A 22050-nucleotide genomic window follows, 5' to 3' on the forward strand; every position below is an offset into this window, starting at 1 on the left:
CAGTTTTCATAATACAGCCTTTTGTATAAAGAAAAACAGATGAAAACTACATGTTCATGATTTTGGCTCAAATGTTGCTCTCTTCCTCATAATTCTTCCTAAAACTGATGATTTTGGGAGAAAAGGTGATGGATTATACTTAAATAAAGTATGATAGTTATGATTTTTAAAACTGTTTTACTCCAGAAAATGTATGATAATTCATGTCCTCTTATTTTGCCAATTTTTAAAGATGAAATTACTAATATATTAAAAAAAGTGTCCCTGATTTGGGGCATTTGTTCCAAATTACTTCTTGAGTTATGCGGATGACAACCATTTGAAACAGCCAGTACTCAAAAGCTTTATTCAAAACATCAGTTGTCATATCACCTCTCATCTTTAAAAACACCCTGTAGAAAGCAACTACGCCATGTGACCATTTATGCCTTTCAACAAAATAATTCCTGCACTGTCGCATTTCATGACCTCTGGTAAGAAAAACATTTTCTATGGTGTATTTCCTTCTTACAACATTAACCCTACCGTGACATACACAGAAAAGACAAAACTTTCTTTAAACACCTTTAATGAATTTACATTGTAGGCGTATTCATACCATAACAGAAATTCAACAATAGCAACAGAAATAAAATATTTTTAATTCATCATGCAGGTTTTCTTTTCTTTTAAAACAATTACTCTGTGCAATGCTGGAGTGACTACTCAATTCATGCCTTCCAAACCTCACTCCTCCTTCTGCGTATTACTCTACATGTACTGTTCCCACAAATTCCATTTACTTCTATATAATTTGCTCCTTCACTTATTTAAAAGATCACATCTCTCCTGTTTCTCTCACCTTTACAATATTCAGTAATTCAATTAAAGTTGGTTTACGTTTTGATTTCAGTTTTCTAGTAATTGCTTTTTTGGCAGTCAACAGCATTATACTTAGCAAGGACAGGAGCAGCCTTAGGGCAACTGGTGCCCTAGCAAAAGGGCTCTACGCCCCCACCCACACCACTCAGTGCTCTCATCCTGGTCTAGCTACACCAAATAAATACCGGAAAAGCTCCCCGGCTAGAGTGGCACCCTAGGCGGCTATCTAGTTGGCCTATACCAAAGGCCATCTATGGGCAAGGCCTCCCCATGTCGGGTTCAATTCAAATCTTATATCCCAGCTCAAAAGTAGTATGTTAGTTGCAATCATTTGCTCTCTCAACATTTCTGACCAAAAAAAAAAATAATCTAACAACTAATTTCAGTCACAAGACATCTTCTCAGTTACCTCACTCTAAGTTATTACACTTCTAGAATTTGCTACCTACAAAAAAAAAAAAAAACAATCAATCTGTGATATCTACCTGAGTTACAAAAATATCAATGCAAATCCTGCCAATCAAAAATCTCAAACCTTCTGGACTTTGTTGCATACTTGGAGTAATACAGATGTCCTCCTGTGGTTCTTCTTTATCTTGTCTTACTGTTATTTCTTCCTAATCTTTTCCAACCTTCTCTGACCGATTCCAACAGTTATCATGCAATATTTTATATGCCCTACTAAATTACCCCTTTAGCTGCAACTTCTGTTCTAGACTTAATAACTCTGCCAGAGCTGTCTTTTGCTTAACACTGCCCATCCTTTCTTTTTGCCTATAGTCCATTATCAGTCCCTGGTAGGAAGGCAGTCTAATATGCAGTATGAATTTCAGCTTGGCCTCATCCTCATCCTACTGCATTACTTTTCCATCTCTAATTACTTGTTCATTTGCTAATTTTCTGCGGTAAACTCCAGCCCCCTATTGCCTATTTTCAATACCCTACCTGCAGTTACTCATATTGATAAAAAAAATGCCTCTCTCTATTCCAGTGTTGGCTTAGTTCTTATAATGCTTCCTGTTATTTTGTATGGTTGTTATTCTCCTTAAAGCTGTGTGGAAAATCCTACTCTCTCTTTACTTCTCAACACCTCTCTCCTTTCATCATTATCATTCCTTTCCACTTTGACTAATAACTTCGGCTTGTGTTATGTACATCAGCCTAAACTGCATAGCTGTAAAGTACCCCTTAAAAATCACATAATATTACATCATCTCGTTCTGCGGGAAGAATCAACTTATACCACTTAATTTTATTTGTGAGGGGAAAAGTGCAGCATTTAATTATGGTTCATAGCTTTTCTTCATGGTGATAAAAATACACCCGAGCTGTGTTAAAAATACACCCGAGCTGTGTATAGTACTAGAGGGAATAGAAGCATAATCAATGATTTTGTCTTACTATCCATAATCAACAGCTTCCAGCTTGTCAAGTTTGACTTTAATTTTTTTTTTTTTATTATTTAGTCTCTCCCCACATACCCTAAGCTGCCATAAAAGAATCCTTTTTAAATCTATACCCCTGAAAACTTAATTTTATCCCATCCCCATAAATATGGACATTACTGAACAAAATTCACATGTAGGTAAATAGCTTACTGCTACAGAATTAATTTAATCTTCATAGGTTCATATTTAAGTACTAGGCTAGTTGACCTTGGGGGCCATTTTAAGTCTAACGAATTTCCCTTTTTGGACTTAAATTAACCTATCTCATTTGGTTAGAGATCGTTTTACCCATCCCACAGTTGATATATTACTCCTAATGAGAATAACTGCTCGTACCATAGATAATTTGAGGGGACCCATGCATGGGATACAGCATTTAGGAGCTGTCCATGTCCATCAGTAGTACAGGGGGCAGTCCTAGAAAAAATTTTGTTTCCCATTCATAGATTGAAGCTGCACTTGAATACGGACAGGGATGAACAGGGTTGGGGGGTAGGCATAATGCTCAGGACACAAGGTGCAGGGTTCGATTCTCAAATGGGGTAATTGACTAGGCTTAAAAAATGTCCTACAAGGGCAGTTAGCCTAGTACTAACCTGTGGACTATGTTTTATGTGGATGAGGAGTCTATTCCAGAGCAGCAGCATCTTCTGCAAAACATATGTCCCTCCAAACTGTTCTGTTGATGTTGCACAGGAGATCTAGACCTTTAGAGAAACTATTTTTGATGTCATCTGACTTGCTGATGTGAAGTAAATCCATCAATATTGGATCAGAGGGTGCCTTGTACGTCAGTCATACAACATCTCTTAGCAGTCTGTAGGATACAGAGTAGAGACAGGCCTTTGAGTCAGTCCATGCAAGAGATATTGCTTAGGCCTTGTAAACTTTTAGTAAGGTATCTCTGTGGATGTTCCAAGTTGTTGCACGTGTCTGGACAAACACAAGTCAAAGGAAGCATTGCATTCGATAACTGGCCTAATGAGGGCTGAGTAAAGGGGGACAATGACATCCTTATATGTAGACACAATCTCTTTGTTTATAAGCTGTGCAATATAGATGGACTTTCTTACAGCAATGGACACATTGGTCAAACATTAGGACACTGTCCACGTACATTCCCAAATACCAAACAACTGGGTCAGTTCTTCGGGTTGTATTTTCACTGTGGTAGATGACTTACCAGAGGATACAACAATGCAATTTTTTGACATTTAGTTTTAATCCATGATTTTGGCACCAATTATTTATTTGGGACAAACCTTCCTGTAGAATGGTTAAATCATTTGGGGATTCAATGACTGTTCCTAACATATATACCAAATTAACAAATACCACAGGAGATTCCCATCATGTAGCAAAACATTGGAACTCACTTCCATTAAACCTTAGAAATACTACTAATTATGAGTTCAAACATTTGGTCAAAAACTTCCTTGCTGATTCTTGGCTTTGTGCATGTACTACTCCTGGCTAGTGCAGTTAAAAAACCTTCTCTAGTATAAATTTCTCTGTAATGTGCTATCAAATGATCAGTGTGACATTTTGAGTAACACAACTATCCTGCAGGTTTTTGGTTAGCCAGAGCCCTTCACTTATTTTATATACTAAACAAAAACTTGAAAAATCATGGTACCTTGCACAATACAGAAATGTCCTTTACTAAATGTATCAGTAACATAATATCTTCAAATAAAAGCTAACTTTTTAAAATTACAATACTAGTAACATTCTCGAGGGGTGATTATTTGTTTTACATTTAAAGTAATTGGCAAAATATTAAGAGAAAAATACATCTCTGCCTTGATCCTCTGTTCAAACACAGCTTGTAGGAAAGGAACCCTCCAGCCTTAATTAATTCTTGCCTCAAACTCTTTAGACATTCTCCTAATTAACCCTATTATTATATCAAGAAATGCAAATGCTACCATTGCCTTACTCTGACTCTACTGAATGCATTATTTTCATAAAGACCCTCCAACCATAGTACCATTTCTTACACTTTGCTTCTATCTTGATCATCTTTGGTGTTTGAATTTTGTCAAATGTTTGTCTTCCACAAAACCACACTGATCCAAAACTATCAATTTTGGCAACACCCATCCAATTACCTTAACTAGTACAGACTAAACTTATAATCACAGTTTATCATCTTTGGGATTACAACTACCAGTTTTTGTCCAACATGCTGGTAGTGTACCTTATTTCAAAACATTGTTAAAAAAAACTTTTCAGATCTTTCACATTTTCTTCCCCCCAACTTTCACAGGAACAACATCTGCTCCCTGTTATACAAAGGTTCATTAAAAGTTTGAAATATCCCAAATATTGCTATAAGATTTCAGGTTATTTACGGTTATATTCTCCAATCCTTTCTACTTTTTGTTGATAGAGTTGTTGTGCTAAAAGCTTTTGTGCTCTGGAGTTATCAAAATAGTTGCTAACAGCATCCTTTCTAAGTTCATGAATATTATCCAAATACTCTCTTATTCTAGTGGTTCTTCTTCCTGTTCTTTGAGCTTTACCTTAATCTGCAATACTCAAACTTTTGTCATTCCCCTTAAATAATTACTTTTATTTTTGTCCCATATCTTATCTTCTCTTTTTTCCTAACCTGTTTTAAATATCATTTTATCCCACTCATTAGCCATTCCTTCTGAAGAAATGTCTGTCTTCTCTAACAAAATTAAATACTTTCAACTACCAATTCCTTAAAATTCTTTCTTTAACAGATACGAAAGAAATCACCATTATCATTTTTACACCATTCCCCTGCATCTTCACCTTAGTTTTTACTGGCGTAGGATCTGACATAGTTTTAGATATGCTCCAAAGTTTAGAATTAAATACAAATATTTCTCTGAACTATCATTTATTCTATTTTGTGGAATAACATATAAATTGTTTGCTTTTTTATTACAAAATTCACATCTTCTATACCAAACATTATCATATTTCTATAGAAAGCTACCATTCTTTACTATTATTTTCTCTTCTTAATCATCTTGTATATCTTCATTACTGCAAATCAAATTCCAATCCCCACGCCCAAGTTAAAAGTTTGCAATATGGAATATTAAATTTTATTACAATTCTCTTAAACACCATAACAGTTTGATGGTGGAACATAAAATGATTGCCAGTGAAATCCTTCTATATACAAGTAACCGTTCACTACCACAACTCTACTATAATTAATCCCTCCATCTTCTACCACTATGGGAGCCCCTCTAGCAATCAGTTTCATTGTTCTCTATTTCCTTTGTCCCTGATTTTCTACTAACTGCACAAACTGAAATCCTATCTTTGCTGAATTCACATGCTCATTTCTATCTAAATGTAGCTCCTGCAATACTGCATCTGCAACTACATTTCTTAGTTCAATACTTTTTGTCTACAATCCTAAGACTATTTATATTTCATGTTAATATGGGCAGAATAGCCATTGTGATAGAAAGCTATTGCTCCCGCCCATTACATTTTCAATGATTAGCTTACATGCACACATTAAATGTTTGGTAGGCTGCTCTCATGAGCTTCTTCTCATCTCCATTTGAACCTATGTGACATTTTCAAAACTTTTTGTTTCAATGAAAATACTAAAAGAAAACCTACACAAATCTTAAAAATCCTCACCCCCTTTCAATTTAGAAGAAACATTCAAAACTACTTATAGTTTCAAAAAAAAAAAAAAGTTAACCCTTCAAATAAAAAGTTACTTCAAAAATGACAGCTACATCAACAGACATTAATCTAACATTAAAGTTACCCATGCTAAAGTGCATGTTACAATCTAGGTTCCCACTTGCACTAATTGTTGTGTTCTTTTCATCTCTATTCCCCTTCCAGATGTAAAAAAAAAACAAAAACAGCTTGCATGCTCTCAGTAAACCATTAACGTTTAGCTCTTAAACTACGCTTGCTACCTATCATTAGGTGATGAATCATTATATTAAATACATTACAATACTAAGGCTGCAGGACAGGCAACTACTTGTATAACTTAAGCACTTCTGGTTTCAGACTTCACTTAGTGCTTTCCGTTTATCTTTAAATGTTGTTAATTACACTGCATCTTATAATTCAAATCAGCAGACAGCGATCAAATCTCTCATGGCTATTCACTTAAATCTGCAGACTTCTCGTCTCCAAGTTATTAATAAAAAATAAAACAGCTACCGAGTTTGCAGATGTATGAAAAACTTATTTGGAAATTTCATTAAGAACTTTTGCTCCTACAAAGCTATGCTCACAGAAGTGCAAACCTTAACTTCACATTATAACAGGAATTTGCAGGTTCTTACATACGTCATACCAGTTTGCAACCAACGGTGGTTAGTCCCACATAAACAGTGCTAAATGGAATGAATAACAAAGCATACTTTCCAACAAAAGGGTATAAATATGTAGTGAAAAACTGAGCAAAAGAGCACGTAAAAACTTACAAAACATTAACGTTAATCAATTGCAATGTTACTGTTTAAGCCCACACTAGAGGACCATTAACCTCTGGGACAACAAGCCATTGCTTCAACAAAAAGTTTCTATACTATAATCGCCATTTGCACTAAAATCTAACCACTTTGACAAACAAAAAGTATATAAAACATTAACATAACAACAAAACAGAAATCAAATACACAAAACGTAAACAAGCGGCTCTATCAAGATAGTGACATACAGCTTACCGGTTTAAGAAGATAGTGACATACACTCTACTGATTTTTACTCCCCGAATTATTCCGTTCTTCGATCTTAATGAATGCAATTGACAATTTGGCCGTACTTGATACAGGTGTAATACACAATATAGGAAATCCAAACTCTCTAGAAGGCCAAAGATAAAAAACATACACACAGCTCCCAAAGAAGTATTTCTAATACTACCTAACACAAAACCCAACCTGCAACCAAATGCGACGTTGAAAGCCCCAACTCGCACCAAAATGACGTCACTGCTCATGCGCAGGGCGGCTCCCGGGGACATTTTTGACGGGTTATTTATTAAAATTCTAGAGAGAGTATTGGAGCGGGATTTGTTGTTACACTGACAGGATTTTGAAAAGGACAGTGTTACGGAATTGTTTCTTTGACTGTATTGGGCATTGTTTGTAAACAGCGATATACATCTGAGTTGCGAACGTCCCGCCTCCTGAAGAGCAAGCAGACTGGCGGCTGTGGCGGAACTTGGAAGCGGTAGTAGGAGGAGGCGCGGTAGTGGGTGCTGTTCCAGGTAGGCCCTGTTAGTTGCAGTATAGGGAGGTATTATAGTGTTTTTAGACCAGGTAATTGTTTTGTGTATAATGACCAGACCGGTGGCTGGCTTGTGTAGAAGGTGTTATAACAACATTAAGTCAATGTGTCTTGGAGACCAGGAAAATAAACAAGTCTGGTTGGGGGGCGGGCTCGGCTTTAGCTGCCAAATTAAATGTCTTGATTGAATTAGCAGTGGAGGAAGATCGCGGGTACATTTCATATTGATAGGAATTGTTTGGTTAAGAATGCTATTATAATGTCTTAATCATTTAAAAAATGTGTCATTCGTTGATCTTAATAAAGGCCAGGAGGAGGTTTATGCGAAATGTTTATTTTTTTTGAGGGGGGGGGGGGTTGTCTCTTCCTACCTGTACGCATTGGTTGTTGGTGGTATGTTGTCTTTTAATTGACTTTCGATTGTTTACTAAGGATGAAGTTTTCATATTTGGACGATTTCATCCAGGTAGTCTGCCAGTATGCGTTTTCCCGAAACGCAAACTTAAAGTGTTCATTGCTGTGCATCTGTTTACAGTCAGTGTTTAGTTTATTTAAGTTGTGGTGTTGTTTTAACGGGGCACTTGTATTCTCGATTTTTTTTCTGGTGAAGACGCATGCCATGAAATGTTCTTGGTTTTCAGGTGAGCTTCAGTTGTGATTCTTACCGAAGGATGTGGAAGTATTAGCGTAGACTATTTTTCGGTAAGGTATGCGGCACACAATGAAATGCATTTATTTGATCATGTAGATTGTCAGTTTGTGTCGACTTTGACTAGATTTCTAGACCTCGGTGTATAGTATCTCCTTTTACATATAAGTTCTGTTTCTTTCTAATTGTGTCCTCTTCTGACTTGGTTTATTAGTACACCGTGCACCATTCATAAACAGTTTTTCAGTAGTTTTGAGTAAGGATACGAGTATTGTGTGCCCTGTGAAATTATTCTGTTTTATCATTTTTTAGATGCAGTTCTACTTAAATCTTTGCAAATATTTGTAGCCGCTTTATATTTATTTTGATTATACTGTGAAGATTTGTAAAATACAGAGATTTGTGATTCTAGCTTAATAGGGCATAGTGGAGGGCTAGGTGTCTGGTTTTCACCTGTGATACTACAGAGATATGCATCTGTGTGGGTGCTTGTTTATTTGGCACTGGTAATGAATGTCTGGGTTTACTGGAGAACGGGGACACTACAGATATGTTTATTTGTGAAGGTGTTTGAGACTGCTAAACGTCTGATAGATGTAGTAGCCAGGAAGAGTATCTTGGGCTGATCACGTGACATAAAATAGTTGCTTAGACAGCTGTTTAGGTGGTATATGGTGTGAAAACTAATCAACATTCCTCACATCTGTAGTGTTTATAATCGGTCCCCTTCAGGGTTGCCACCTTTTAACAGGGGCAAAGTGGGACATGGGGGTGTGGTCAACAGGATAGGGGTGTGGCCAGTATGACACTGGCCACACCCCCACCAGAGTTGTTAAAGGAGATGCAGTATTATAGAGGAATGGAGCAAAAAAGAGTTTACAGTTTGAAAAAGGTCAAATAGTAAATGAGGTAATGTAGGGGGCATTTTGGCCATTGAAGACTAACATTAACACAGCTTGTAGAAAATGAAATGCATTATTTTTACCACTGAACATGCCCACCACACCCCACAAGACAAAAAAATTAACCATATTCACTGAACCAAAAAACAGTAAAATGAATGAGAATGCACAGTGGATACCATAGACCTAATTTAGCTTTTGACCACAGCAGTTAAGAAATGTATGGCACTAATTTACACAGCGCAATGATCTGTTAATAAACATGCCCAACAGCAGCACTGCTCATAATCTGATTATAATGAAAACAGTAAATAAGTATGTTGAAGACATCACTAAAACACAAAATAAAAACTTTGCTACTTAGATGCAAACTACCCTGTAACATGGTTTAGCACAATCTCAAATACATTGCATTAACTTCAGAGCATCCATCCACAAAAAAAATAAATAAATGGGAAAAAAGTCCAAACATTTTAACTTTAAAACTACAATGCACAGCAGACTCCATGGGCTCCTTTTACTTCAAAACATAGCAATTAATCCAGCACAGCAATGCAATAAACAGGCCCAAGTAAAAGTAACACACCCATATTCACATTACAAGCAAAACAGTACATTTTAACCTTATTAAAAATGCATAATAAATTAAATGCACACATTTACAAGTATAAATGAAAACAATCTTGAAACAGCTTTGGCAAATTGGCAACGTGTACCTACTAGAATAATAAATGAATTACATTAACTGTTAACATTCCCCCTCAAAAGGTAGACTTGTACCACATAGACATGGACTTGCAGGAACAGGAAAAATTACCTAAACAGTATAAACTTCCTGAAAACAGCATTATAGTGCATATTTCCATACAAAAAGTACAAACTATGCTCAAACAGTTCCTATATGCATACAGACAATACCCAGAAAAAGCTACGACAATAGAAATGCATCACACTAAGTTTATATTTCACTGCCCCCAACAGAAACAAACAACTTCTATACACAGTTCAGCCTTTTAAAAGTAATGCTTCCAAATCATACCCCCAAGCATAATAACAATTACATATACATTCAGGTTTTATATCTTTAAAAACTACTACTCAAAAATATCAAACTAACTACTACAGATTTAAATATACTGCACCCACCATCTGCCTTTAAACATTAAAAAAATTAAACCACAATATATTCCCATTTTAAACTAGTACAAAAGTCTCAAAATAACCACTGCACAGATTTAAATACTACATCCCCATCTACCACTAAACATTAAAAACTTAAATAAAGCACACTATTCCCATTTTAAATAACTAAAGCCACAAAATGCAATTATCTACTTACCACTCACAGTTATTGCTGGGCTGGCTGGCTCCCTTGCTGGCTCCCTTGCTGGCTGGGCTGGCTCCCTTGCTGGCTGGGCTGGGCTGGCTACCTTGCTGGCTGGGCTGGGCTGGCTAGGCTGGCTCCCTTGCTGGCTGGGCTGGCTCCCTTGCTGGCTGGGCTGGGCTGGCTCCCTTGCTGGCTGGGCTGGGCTGGCTCCCTTGCTGGCTGGGCTGGGCTGGGCTGGCTAGGCTGGCTCCCTTGCTGGCTTGGCTGGCTCCCTTGCTGGCTTGGCTGGCTGGCTAGGCTGGCTCCCTTGCTGGCTTGGCTGGCTAGGCTGGCTCCCTTGCTGGCTTGGCTGGCTGGCTAGGCTGGCTCCCTTGCTGGCTTGGCTGGCTGGCCTGGTTCCCTTGCTGGCTTGGCTGGCTGGCTGGCCTGGTTCCCTTGCTGGCTTGGCTGGCTGGCTGGCCTGGCTTCCTTGCTGGCTTGGCTGGCTGGCTGGCTGGGCTGGCTCCCTTGCTGGCTTGGCTGGCTCCCTTGCTGGCATGGCTGGCTGGCTGGGCTGGCTCCCTTGCTGGCTTGGCTGGCTGGCTAGGCTGGCTCCCTTGCTGGCTTGGCTGGCTAGGCTGGCTCCCTTGCTGGCTTGGCTGGCTGGCTAGGCTGGCTCCCTTGCTGGCTTGGCTGGCTGGCCTGGCTCCCTTGCTGGCTTGGCTGGCTGGCTGGCTGGGCTGGCTCCCTTGCTGGCTTGGCTGGCTCCCTTGCTGGCTTGGCTGGCTGGCTGGGCTGGCTCCCTTGCTGGCTTGGCTGGCTGGCTGGGCTAGCTCCCTTGCTGGCTTGGCTGGCTGGCTGGGCTGGCTCCCTTGCTGGCTTGGCTGGCTGGCTAGGCTGGCTTCAATGGTGAAAAAAAAAAAATCAGATCTTTTGTCGGGACTCGCAGCTGCTATAGAGCTTAGGGCTCTACAGCTGCGACCTTTATGGGGCTCTTCAGAAGAAGTTCCGATGGCTGCAGCCAATTACTGTGCTGCATTACCACCGGACCTAGCAGAGAATCCCTCTAACTGCAGGTCCGGTGGTGCTAACCAGATTGCCGTGGAAAAACCGGAAGTATTTTCGGCTTTTCCACGGCAATTTAAAATGCAAGCGCAAAGGGGAAAAACGGGACTTTTAAAGTCCGCGGGATGAGAGCACTCAAACCGTGAGTGTCCCGCTGACAACGGGACGGGTGGCAACCATAGTCCCCTTCCTCATGGTCTTTGATCAGTCTTTCCAATATTCTAACTGACATTTTACTCTCCAGGGGCAGACAAAGGTACCTTATTTTCGGGGGGGGGGGGGTGGTGGTGCTGGAACTTACTTTTTTTTTTTTTGCTTCTTCTAATATTTATTTTTTAACAATTTTGGGCTATGTGGCCTGTGAGTGTTTGTCAAGCACTTCAGGTTCAATTTGCTTTCAAGGTACTGTTTTTTGGGAGTTCATCAAATAGGTCTGACCCCCCCCCCATTGGTGATTTGGTATTGGTTGTTTTGTGTCCACCTATTTGTTATTACTTCTTAAACTTGTTATATATGTGTTAGGGCTGTATCTTTTTACATAATAAACCCAATTTGTAGGTTTTGTCCCTTTATGTGGGTAAAACACAGTACCATTTTGCAGATTGGGGGTTGAGAATACTTGGGGTGAACTTGTAAAAAATGTAGATTTGAAACGGTGTGCCCAATTTTGTAGCAGCTGTGGTTATTGTAAATGGAATATATAAACATGACAGAATAAATAGTTATTTTTGATTAGAATACTATTGAAGGGTACATTGTTTTGGCATTTTCATTGGAAGCAATATAACATTGTGTTAAAGATATTTGTTTGATAACCAACTGGTTGGGCGTCGAGCTGGCACCTCGGCGCCCGTAAAAAATCTACTGCCAATCATTAGTGGATTGGAGTTCCGCTGTGGTGACCCCTAACCGGGAAAAGCTGAAGGAACAACAAGTTTGATAACAAACTAAGTAGATTGGTCACCAGAACTTTTTCAGCCGCAATCAAGACCCATGGAAGCAATAGGCCGAACAAGTAGTATTTATACACACACACACACACACACACACACACACACACAAAAGATAAGTTAGATGCAGTTAAGATACATTGGATACAGTTTAGTATAGTAAATATTACAGTACATTTTAAAATTCATTTTTCTTTCTCGAAAAGCAAAATACACTGATTATTTACTCTTGATTAAGCTGGCAGATTTTGGTTCTTTACTTGAATTTTTGGAAATGTTTGTAAGGTACACAACAGTGGGTCACTTCAGTGATTACAGCACAGACCTCTTTTGAAAACTGAAGGAATTTGGCTTAATTCTAAATGATAATGTTTGATGCAGAGAAATTCAGTTTAATAAGTGAAAGTAATTTTTCATTTTAAGCTCCGTAGACCTCTGTTTTAATAAAAGCTAACAAAAATGTGTGTACATTTGCATTTTGACTTCCTTTTATTTATGATTTGTCATGAAGCAGAATATTAGGAAGCCAGCTTGAATGTTAGTTGCAAATATGTATCTGACCGTGTAAACCATAGTTTAATAAAATGAAGTATTTGTCAAAAAATGTCATTGCTGTTTTGTCCTGATCAAGATGTGCTGCTTTTTTGATTAGAGATGATTGATATTATTTCTGTATATAGAATCTGTACACATTTTTGATGGTGGTGGGGGATTAGAGTGACACTGCCAAATTTCTACATTGAGTACATAATGTGGCACTGATCTCAGTTTGTTGGAGGCTACTTGCCAGAAACCAACTTGTTAATAGAAATTCTTACTTAGCCTGTGGTTATTAGGCAAAAATGATTTTTTTTGTAAAAAAAAAATATACTTTTAATAGCTGTGGTTTAGAGAAGGCTAGGGGGTTATTTTGTAGAGAGCATACAAGTTATCATTTTAGTTTTCTAGGAGATATGTCTATAGCAGCATACCAATTTTTAGTTTTGAAATATTCAGTGTTATCTGTGGTAGTTAGCAGGAATACATGTACAAATAATGGTGACTTGTACCCTTTAAAACGGAAAGGGATAAGTCTACTTGTTGTGATGTTAATTTAATGTTTTACTTCGTTTCACTTTATCGTCTTTTGCCCTAATTGCAATATACTCTGAATTCAAGCACTTAAGTAAATATGACGTTGTTCAGCAAAGTGGTTGTGTCTTAAATTAAAAAAAGTAGTGATGGGTAAGGAAGTGGTCTGTATGTTATAGTTATTTAAAAGCATATGTTTTATTTCAGGTATTTTGTAAATACAGGTGAGTTGCTTAATTAGTTACATTAGTGGTTAACAGTTTTATACTGATGACTGCCCTGGTGGTCTTGTGAGTTAAACTTCTTGGCTACAAAACTGAAATGTTTTTACAAAGATCTGAAGTCTGTCTGGGAAGTCTCGTTTTCTCTGGAATCTAGGGAGAAAGACTTAACTATATAAAAATGATGTTGATGGATTAAGTTCATAATGCTGTGGCAGTGGAGAAAATAACAATGAAAATCCAAAAACACATAAAATGAACCAAACAATGTAGAAAGGCAAACAGCCCTGTCTCGTATAGAATAAACGTTGGTGCTTTCACAGTTTTTAATACACTGCTTCTTCCCACATTAAAACACAATTAAAATCCGTAATATATACAGAATCAATTTAAATGTCAGTCATAAAGCCGGGGTAAAAAGCATCATAACAGCAATGTTATTTCTCTAATTTCATCAATTTCATTTCTACTAAGTAGTGTTTATATATAAAAACGTTCATCTTTTCTGTGAAGGCAGTATTTTTACTTCGTTATGAATGAATATATGTTTATTTATTTATTTATTTATTTATGGAGAGCCCTGGCTTTAAGAATAGGTTTAGTGGAACTTTATCATTCAGACCTTTACCTACATCTGCTCTTAACCTAATGATCCATCTAGTTTTAGAAGTTTCTGTTAAATTCTCAATGTCTCTCACACGTTCATCTATTCTGATAACCTCGATTGCCAAAAACCTAAAAATGTGTGTGGAACCATGTGTTGTAACATGTTTAGCGAATGCATTCATGGTAATGCCATTTCTAATATAAGCATGTTCTCTGATCCTGTCCCTGAAATTCCTATTAGTTTTTTCTACATAAAATGCAGAGCATGTACAGCATAATACAGACAGGTAGACCACATTCAGTGACTCAGAGTTGGATTTAGCTTTAAAAACTAAAATTCTACCAGTGTCTGAATGCTGAAAATTCCTTGAAAAAAAAAATATATTTATTTATATATATATATATATATATATATATATATATATATATATATATATATGCAGTTGTTGCACTTATGACAAGGCTGTGTAACATAAGTAACATTCAAAGGTAAACTATTCAACCTATACTTAGAATAACATCATAATCGTTTGAGAGATTTCCTGTACTTATAGGAAATTGGGTTTCTCTAATACTGTATACTACTTGTATCAGGGTCACTAGTCAAAATAGGCCAATACTTTTTGATCACACCTGTCATCGAGTTTACATTGCTAATAAAGAAAGTGGGGATGCAAACCACATTTTTATTAGATCTTTCTATTTTTGTTTTGTACACTTATTGGAATATCTCGTCAAAGCTGTTGACTGATTATGAACTTTCATTACTTGAAAAAGGACTTGCTTTTATACCTGAACAGCCTGCTGAGGTAACCAATTGACAATTTTTGTAAAAAATGTAATGCTAAAAATGATTTTTAAACACCAAGGTTTAGTTAGTGGAAAAGATTTTAAGAAACCTAGCATACTTTTACCCGTTAATCATTCATTCTATCTTAGATGTCTTTATTAAACTTTGTGAAAATTATTTACATAATGTTTTACAAGCACAAGATAGAAGCAAGAAATTTAAGAATTTAAAGTAGGAGAATAAAGCTTCGAGAAAGTTGCAGGATGATGAGACAATTGTTAGACCTGCCAATAAGGAGAGTCCGATTGTGGTTATGGATTGGGAATATTATTTTAATACTACGAAAACAATGTTGAATGATGAGAATATATACAAGAAAATTGATTAAATTGATATCTGCAGAATGATTTTAAGAGTACAGGATACTTTTAAGTAGAGATATTGGTTGAGAGTTATATAATTTATTTTATTGTAGTTTCTCCTTTTAATACCTGTCATACAAAGGCTCCCCACAATCCACGAGGACCCCCCTTTTTCCACTTTTCAGACCAATAGTTTCAGGTCGTAACTGGTGTACTGAACCTCTCAGTTTCTGTAGAGAGATATCTTAGATCTATTCTTGACAAAACTCAGTAATTGTGAAGGACAAAATAAAAAATTGTTATTAGTTACCCTGGATGTCCAATCATTATTTACCGTTATACCCAATAAGAAAGTAGAGATGCTTAAGAAGTACTTGTTGAATGATGGTCATTACGATTGTAAATTTATCAATTTGATATGTTTATTCTGGCATTGTTGACAAACTCAAGAGGTTGGGTACAAACCCATATGTCACCTGGTGGATAGCCAACTGGCTTGCAGACAGACCCAGGAAGTTAAAATTGGGAAGTCCACCTCTACAAAGAGGCCAGTCACAAGTGGAGTCCCTCAGGGATCTGTCTTTGGACTGCTCCTTTTTTATATTTACTTCTCGGAAGTCAAGGCCAATGTCTGTGGTCTCTGGCTGACAAACTTTGCAGATGATTGCAAATTAAGAGCTGTCATTGAATCTCACACTGACACAAATGTTCTCCAGGAGGGGCTGACACAGGGAAACAACTGGTGTCAAAGTCATGGACTAAAATGAAATGCATAATAGTATCCTGTGGGAAGACATCCATCCCTGGTAACTATCACATTGACTACATACCCCTTAGAGTTGACCCAGTAGTCAGTGACTTAGGGACCCACATAGTAATCTAGCCTTATGTGTCTACAGTGGTGAGGAAATCATTCTATGTTGTGCAACTTGTAAACAAAGGTATGGCATCCAAGTCCAAGGAAGTTCTTCCACTGTCTTTGGTTTGATATGTATCTAGCAAGGCATATCCAACAACTGGAACGTCCACAGAGGTTACTCACTAAAAGAATACAGGGCATAAGTAATGTATCCTATGCAGACTGTTTCAAAGCCCTACCCCTATATTCTTTCTCCTACGGGCTTTTGAGGGGAGTTCTATGCCTGGCATACAGGGCATTGTCAGACCCCACTCTAGACCTCCTGCATATCCACAAAGCAAACTGTACCAGAACTACCCGCTCTAAAGACTTAAACTTGCCTGTGATATAAGTAGGACCTGCTGGAGAGAGATTTATGTATCCCAGAGACTACCACGTCTATGGAACAGGCTCCCTATCCATGTGAAGCAGAGTTCCTCCCTAATCCAATTTTTAAGTGCAACTTGGACAATTGGATCAGAAACTGGAAATTCATCCCTGGTTTGGCACCTGTGTCTCTGATGCAAACAGGTGACCTGTAAATGGTTCATCCTCCTAGCCCATGCTTACACTTATCAAGGGTATCAGAACTTGTCAGAGATTTGGGATGTATGGTTAGGCTTAAAAAGGTCCTTGTGGTCATTAACCTAGTACTATGAACCTCTTGATGGATATGGCTTTGGAGAATAATGTATTTTTATTTGATCATGAAATCTTTTTACAAAGAAATGGTGTGGCTATGGGTACTTCTAGTGCAAATAGCTCTGCAAATTTAGTTACTGCTTTGTGGGAGAAAGAAGTCATCCAGAAACCATTGACCTGGTATCAAGTGTTTTCTTTTTTTTTTTTCTTTTAATAGATGCTTTGTCTATGACCTCTTCCTAATATGGACAGGAACTGAGGATGACTTGGTGTCAGTTTTTTACCATGCAAATACATGTACTCTTTTCCTTAGATTGAGTAAATCATGTAAAGAGAGATTTTTTTAGATGTTAAGATTTGCAGGAGACTGACAGTTTAAGCACCATGATGCATAGAAAGGAGTGTTATAAGAATACTGTACTGTACAGAACAAGTATGCATCCCAGTCACGTTTTTAAGAACATAGTGAGAGGGCAAGGAATGAGGATTTCAAGACTGAATGCAGACGACAATTTTGAAATTGAGTTGGGTGCTTTGAGAGCTAAATTTAGGGAGAGAGGGTCTAATGACAAACAAGTATTCGTGATGAAGTACTAGCTTGAGGTTAATCTCGGCCAAACCATATTCTTTCAAATAGTAGTGTGTACAAGCAAAAAGAGTCTAATGAAAACATGGTTCGGGTCCCCACTTTCTTTACTAGCAATGTAAACTCAGTGACAGGGGTGATTTAAAAAGTATTGGCCTGTTTTGACTAGTAACCCTGATACAAGGAGGAGTAGGTGAGAAACCTAATTTCCTATTTAAGAATATGAAATCTCTCAAACAATTGTTATCCTATGGATACGTTGAATAGTTTATCTTTGAATGTTGCGTATGTTATGCTGCCTTGTCATAAGTGCAACTATTGTGTATATGTATTGATTCTTCAGGAAATTTTCAGCTTCCAGATATTGGTGGGATTTTTGTGTTTAAAGCTAAAGCCAACTGTGAGTTGTTGAATGTGGTCGTACCTGGCTGTATGCTGTAGATGCTCTGCATTTTATGTAGGAAAAACTAATAAGAAGTTCAGGGACAGGATTAGAGAGCATATATTCTATAATATTAGAAATGGCATTACCACAAATGCATTAGCTAAACATGTTCTAACATATGGTTCCACACACTTTTTTTTTTTTTTTGGCAATTGAGGTTATTAGAATAAATGAATGTGGGGAGACGACAGAAACTTGTGAAACTAGGTGGATCATTAGGTTAAGAGCAGGTGTAGGTAAAGGTCTGAATGATTAAGTTCCATTAAAACCTATACTTAAAGCCAGAGCGCTCCATAAATGAACACTTTATATATATATATATATATATATATATATATATATATATATATATATATATATATAATCTATGGATTCACTTCATAACACTGAAACTTCAAAATACTGAAAATGACAAAACTTCATAATACTGAAGACCAAAATACTGAAAACACATATTATGCGTAAACTCAGCTTAAACAACATAAATCATAACAATTTCTACCAAATATATGCACCCCACACCCCCTGCTAATTATATATATCTACTCCAAGATTGCACTTAACTACACTATGTGCAATCTTCATAGGGAAGGTTTATGTTTTGTGTGTGTAAATATGTTAAACAATACTTAATCAAAAAACTTTTGACCAACTGCTGTTCCTATGGAATTTGTCCTTTCTGGTACTATTGTGTTATCAGTGAAGAAAATAAAATTAAAGGTAGCATAAAGTGTGTGTGTGTGTGTGTGTGTGTGTGTGTATATGTATATAATATGTGTATTGTGTGTGTGTGTGTATGTATATGTGTGTGTGTGTGTGTGTATGTATATATATATATATATATATATATATATATATATATATATATATATATATATATATATATATTGTACACTTGGTGTAAAACTGGTGTAGTGACATTATGAGAGGGAGGAGAAATCAGAAATGTTGAACTTTTTTAGACAGCTTTGCTAGCGTAAAGGGATAAAGGTCTGACTACTTCCCAGACAACCCAGGAATAATTAGTGGCTTGAGCAACTTGATGAAACTAGGAAGATGGGGATGCCTAGCCAGAGAGAAAAGCAGAAGAAAGCCAGGGGTATACTTGAACAGGCCCTTAAGATGAGGGGCTGGAATCAAATATGTGGTCTCACTGTAGATGTTAGTCTTATTAAGCCATCATTGGGTGGCAACCAAGTCGCTATGCATTTGTGTGGAAGACATTCTAACCTTCTGTGGTAATGCAGATGACGCATCTGCCCAAAGCCATTGGAAAATGTCCTTTTAGTTTTGCGTCTTCATTGTCATCCCATCTTATGACTGACTCAGAATGTGTTGTTTTTTTTTTTTTTTCCTTCTACTTATTAATGTTTTTACAGAATTTTTTCCCAGTCAGCAGCATTAAACTTAGTATCATTTATGTCTAGGCAATTCAATTTTTATATCCCTGCTCAAAAGGCTAATTTCTTTACTTAAAATAATTTGCTCCCCAGCATGTGCCTTGTAGGAAATTTCTGAAATCTATCAACTCGCTGCATTCCCAGAAAACAATCTCCTGCGTACCCTTATTTGTCTCATTGCACCACCACCAATTGTTGTCTGTAGAAAACTTCTTTGTCTAATAGGGGTATAAAGTACATATGCAAGCACTTCCATTCAAAAATCCCACATCTTCTAGATTTTTTTTGCATACTTGTGCACCATACAAGTATCATTCCATTGTTTGTTTTTGTTGCCTTTTCATTCTCATTTGTCCAACTTTTCTAAATTCCTCTTATTGATTCTTATAGTTATTGTTCATTATTTTGTATACCTTATTAAAGCTCTGTATGTCTCGAGTTCACTTATTGATGCAGAGAAGAATCCCTGTACTAAACAAGAACCAGTTGGAGGGATATGATATCAGAGGGCTCTAGAGGATCTTGTGTCTCTGCCTGCATCCCTTCTTTTTCAGATGGAAGAATTATTTGCCCCATCCCTATGACTTGAGGGTCTGGCAGTTAAGAGCCACTTTGCTGTGTACTTCTCATTGGATTGTAATACAAGGATAAACCTGTTAGCACACTAAATATGGGGAAAGTTCAAAATCTGGGACAGAATTTGATATACTTGTTAGAATAATAGTTTTTACATTTTTCTGTTTTCTGAAGTACAGGAAGTCTGAAACTCTTTTATCTGTTAGTTACTGCAGTCCTCAGTAACTTGCCAGCAAAGTACCCATTTTGAGGACTAGACCAAAATATGAGGTAAAGTCCGGGACAGTTCTCAATTTTTTTAAAGCACAGTAGCAAGAGAGTAAAGCATTCTGATTTTATTTCACACTGATGCACACTAATTCTGTAAAACCAGACTGTTTTAAACTGAGCAGATGATGGTAAGCTATTTTCTTCTACAGCTGGCTCCCAACCTTTACTTAGAAGTTATAGTAATTTTACTTATTTGTAGGTTTAAGATGTCTGATTGTGATTTAAAAATGGCAATGCATTGTATTTAAGTTGTGTGTTGCACAATAGTATTTCTTTCTAACTTGAGTTTATAGAAGGCATATTTATTATTCAAAGTCAGCCCAGAATAATTGAGCAAGTGAAAGTACTCATTTATTCTTTATCCACTGACAATTTTCATACCCGTGCTAGCAATTACAGTTACTTTGATCATGTACATGATAGAACTACAGCTGTAGCTAAAAGAACTATTGAGCCCGTATATCACAGCTTTGCTTCACACAAATGCACAGGACACCCGTTCACTGCACATATCTAGTTTCTGCCAGAATAAATAAAAAAAAAAAACCTTGGCACCTGCTCTTTCAAGCAGGGAGTCTGCATCTCTCCACTTTACTGTTTAATGTTGAAGTCCTTTCTGCTCATTGGCATTCCAGCGAATCATGGTAAGGCAACAAACTGAAAACTGTGGTTTCTTTCAGAAGGGTCATTGTGGGCCTTATTTACCGTAATTATTTTGAGTAAAGAAACGTCTCTTAAGTGACTAAAACACTCCTTTCTGAACTGTCACTGGCAGTTACTGCACATGCACAAGTGCTGGTAGGCACTGTGAATAAACAGAGGTAAATACTTGTGGTTTATGGGCTGTATACTTAGAACTATTACCTTTCCTGTTTATTGAGTTTTGACAGTTTGCTAAGAGGAGTGCTGAGGGTTCAGGGTAGGAATTTTGCTGCTCTTTGGCGTTTCTCCTTTTCTAACCTTTTTCTTTCTACTTCACAACCCCAACTTTTCCAGCTAGCTGTGGCCCCTGGAGGCCACCCTCTTATCTAACTGCATAAATGTCCGTACAGAAAGCCCTGTCAGTGCTGTTACCAACCTTACTAGTTTGCTGTGTGGCACAGATTGATGCATCTGATGTTGGAGATACTTGTGACATTGGTCCCGTCTGTTTGCTTTTTTTTGCTGATGCCAAGTACTGTGTTTTTTTTTTTTTAGGGACCAACATCAGTGCTGGCCTTTTTTGACATCTTTGTTGGCCTACCTGGCTCTGGGGAGTCTGGCTCAGATACTCTTTTTCAGTTAGATAATCTTTTTCAGTTAGATACTCTTACGGTTAGTGCAGTTTCCTGCATCATCTTGACAGTCAACCCAGTCTAGTTTGATGCTATATATGTTCCCTCATTGTTGTTGAACAGCCTCTCCATAGTTACTCAGGTTTTTCAGGCTGTCATACTTCATAATGCTAGCCTGCCCTGAGTCTTTGGCCTTCCAGATTGTTGGACCTCAGCAGAGCAGAAAGTAAACTGCCCTTTTGGAACCCAAAGAAATGTTGTTTAGGACTCCTGTTCCCTGAAAAGTATATGAAAGTCTCTTGGAGATTGAGGTATCTAGACTCCCCCATTATAGTTTTCTGTGGAATATTTCAATGATGAGGAGGAAGCCAATTCCATGACATCCTCCCCAGATTATCCCTATTTTGGGGAGTACTTGGAATTGTGGCAGTAGGGAAGATTGTTACCCTCTATGTGGAGGAGAGTTGAGAGAATC

The 22050-nt window shown here is 37.4% G+C and overlaps 2 protein-coding genes across 3 annotated transcripts in view; one reads left to right on the plus strand and one right to left on the minus strand.

Moving 5' to 3' along the window:
• Positions 1 to 7300, minus strand: part of JTB (jumping translocation breakpoint) — a 377184-nt gene extending 369884 nt beyond the window's left edge. Inside the window, exon 1 of one of the 2 annotated variants that reach the window (XM_044078260.1) lies at positions 6998 to 7300. In XM_044078260.1, the coding sequence (XP_043934195.1) occupies positions 6998 to 7296 (299 nt within the window). In that variant the 5' untranslated portion in view covers positions 7297 to 7300. The remainder of the gene's footprint in view (positions 1 to 6997) is intronic. The other variant, XM_044078259.1, reaches the window with a different exon arrangement.
• Positions 7301 to 7428: 128 nt separating this feature from the next.
• Positions 7429 to 22050, plus strand: part of CTDSPL2 (CTD small phosphatase like 2) — a gene marked incomplete in the record, with an annotated part of 2284573 nt that continues 2269951 nt past the window's right edge. Inside the window, 1 exon segment of the mRNA XM_044078258.1 lies at positions 7429 to 7542.

The sequence above is a fragment of the Protopterus annectens genome, chromosome 7.part0, assembly GCF_019279795.1.
Source record: "Protopterus annectens isolate FY-2018-M chromosome 7.part0, PAN1.0, whole genome shotgun sequence".
Lineage (NCBI taxonomy): Eukaryota > Metazoa > Chordata > Ceratodontiformes > Protopteridae > Protopterus > Protopterus annectens.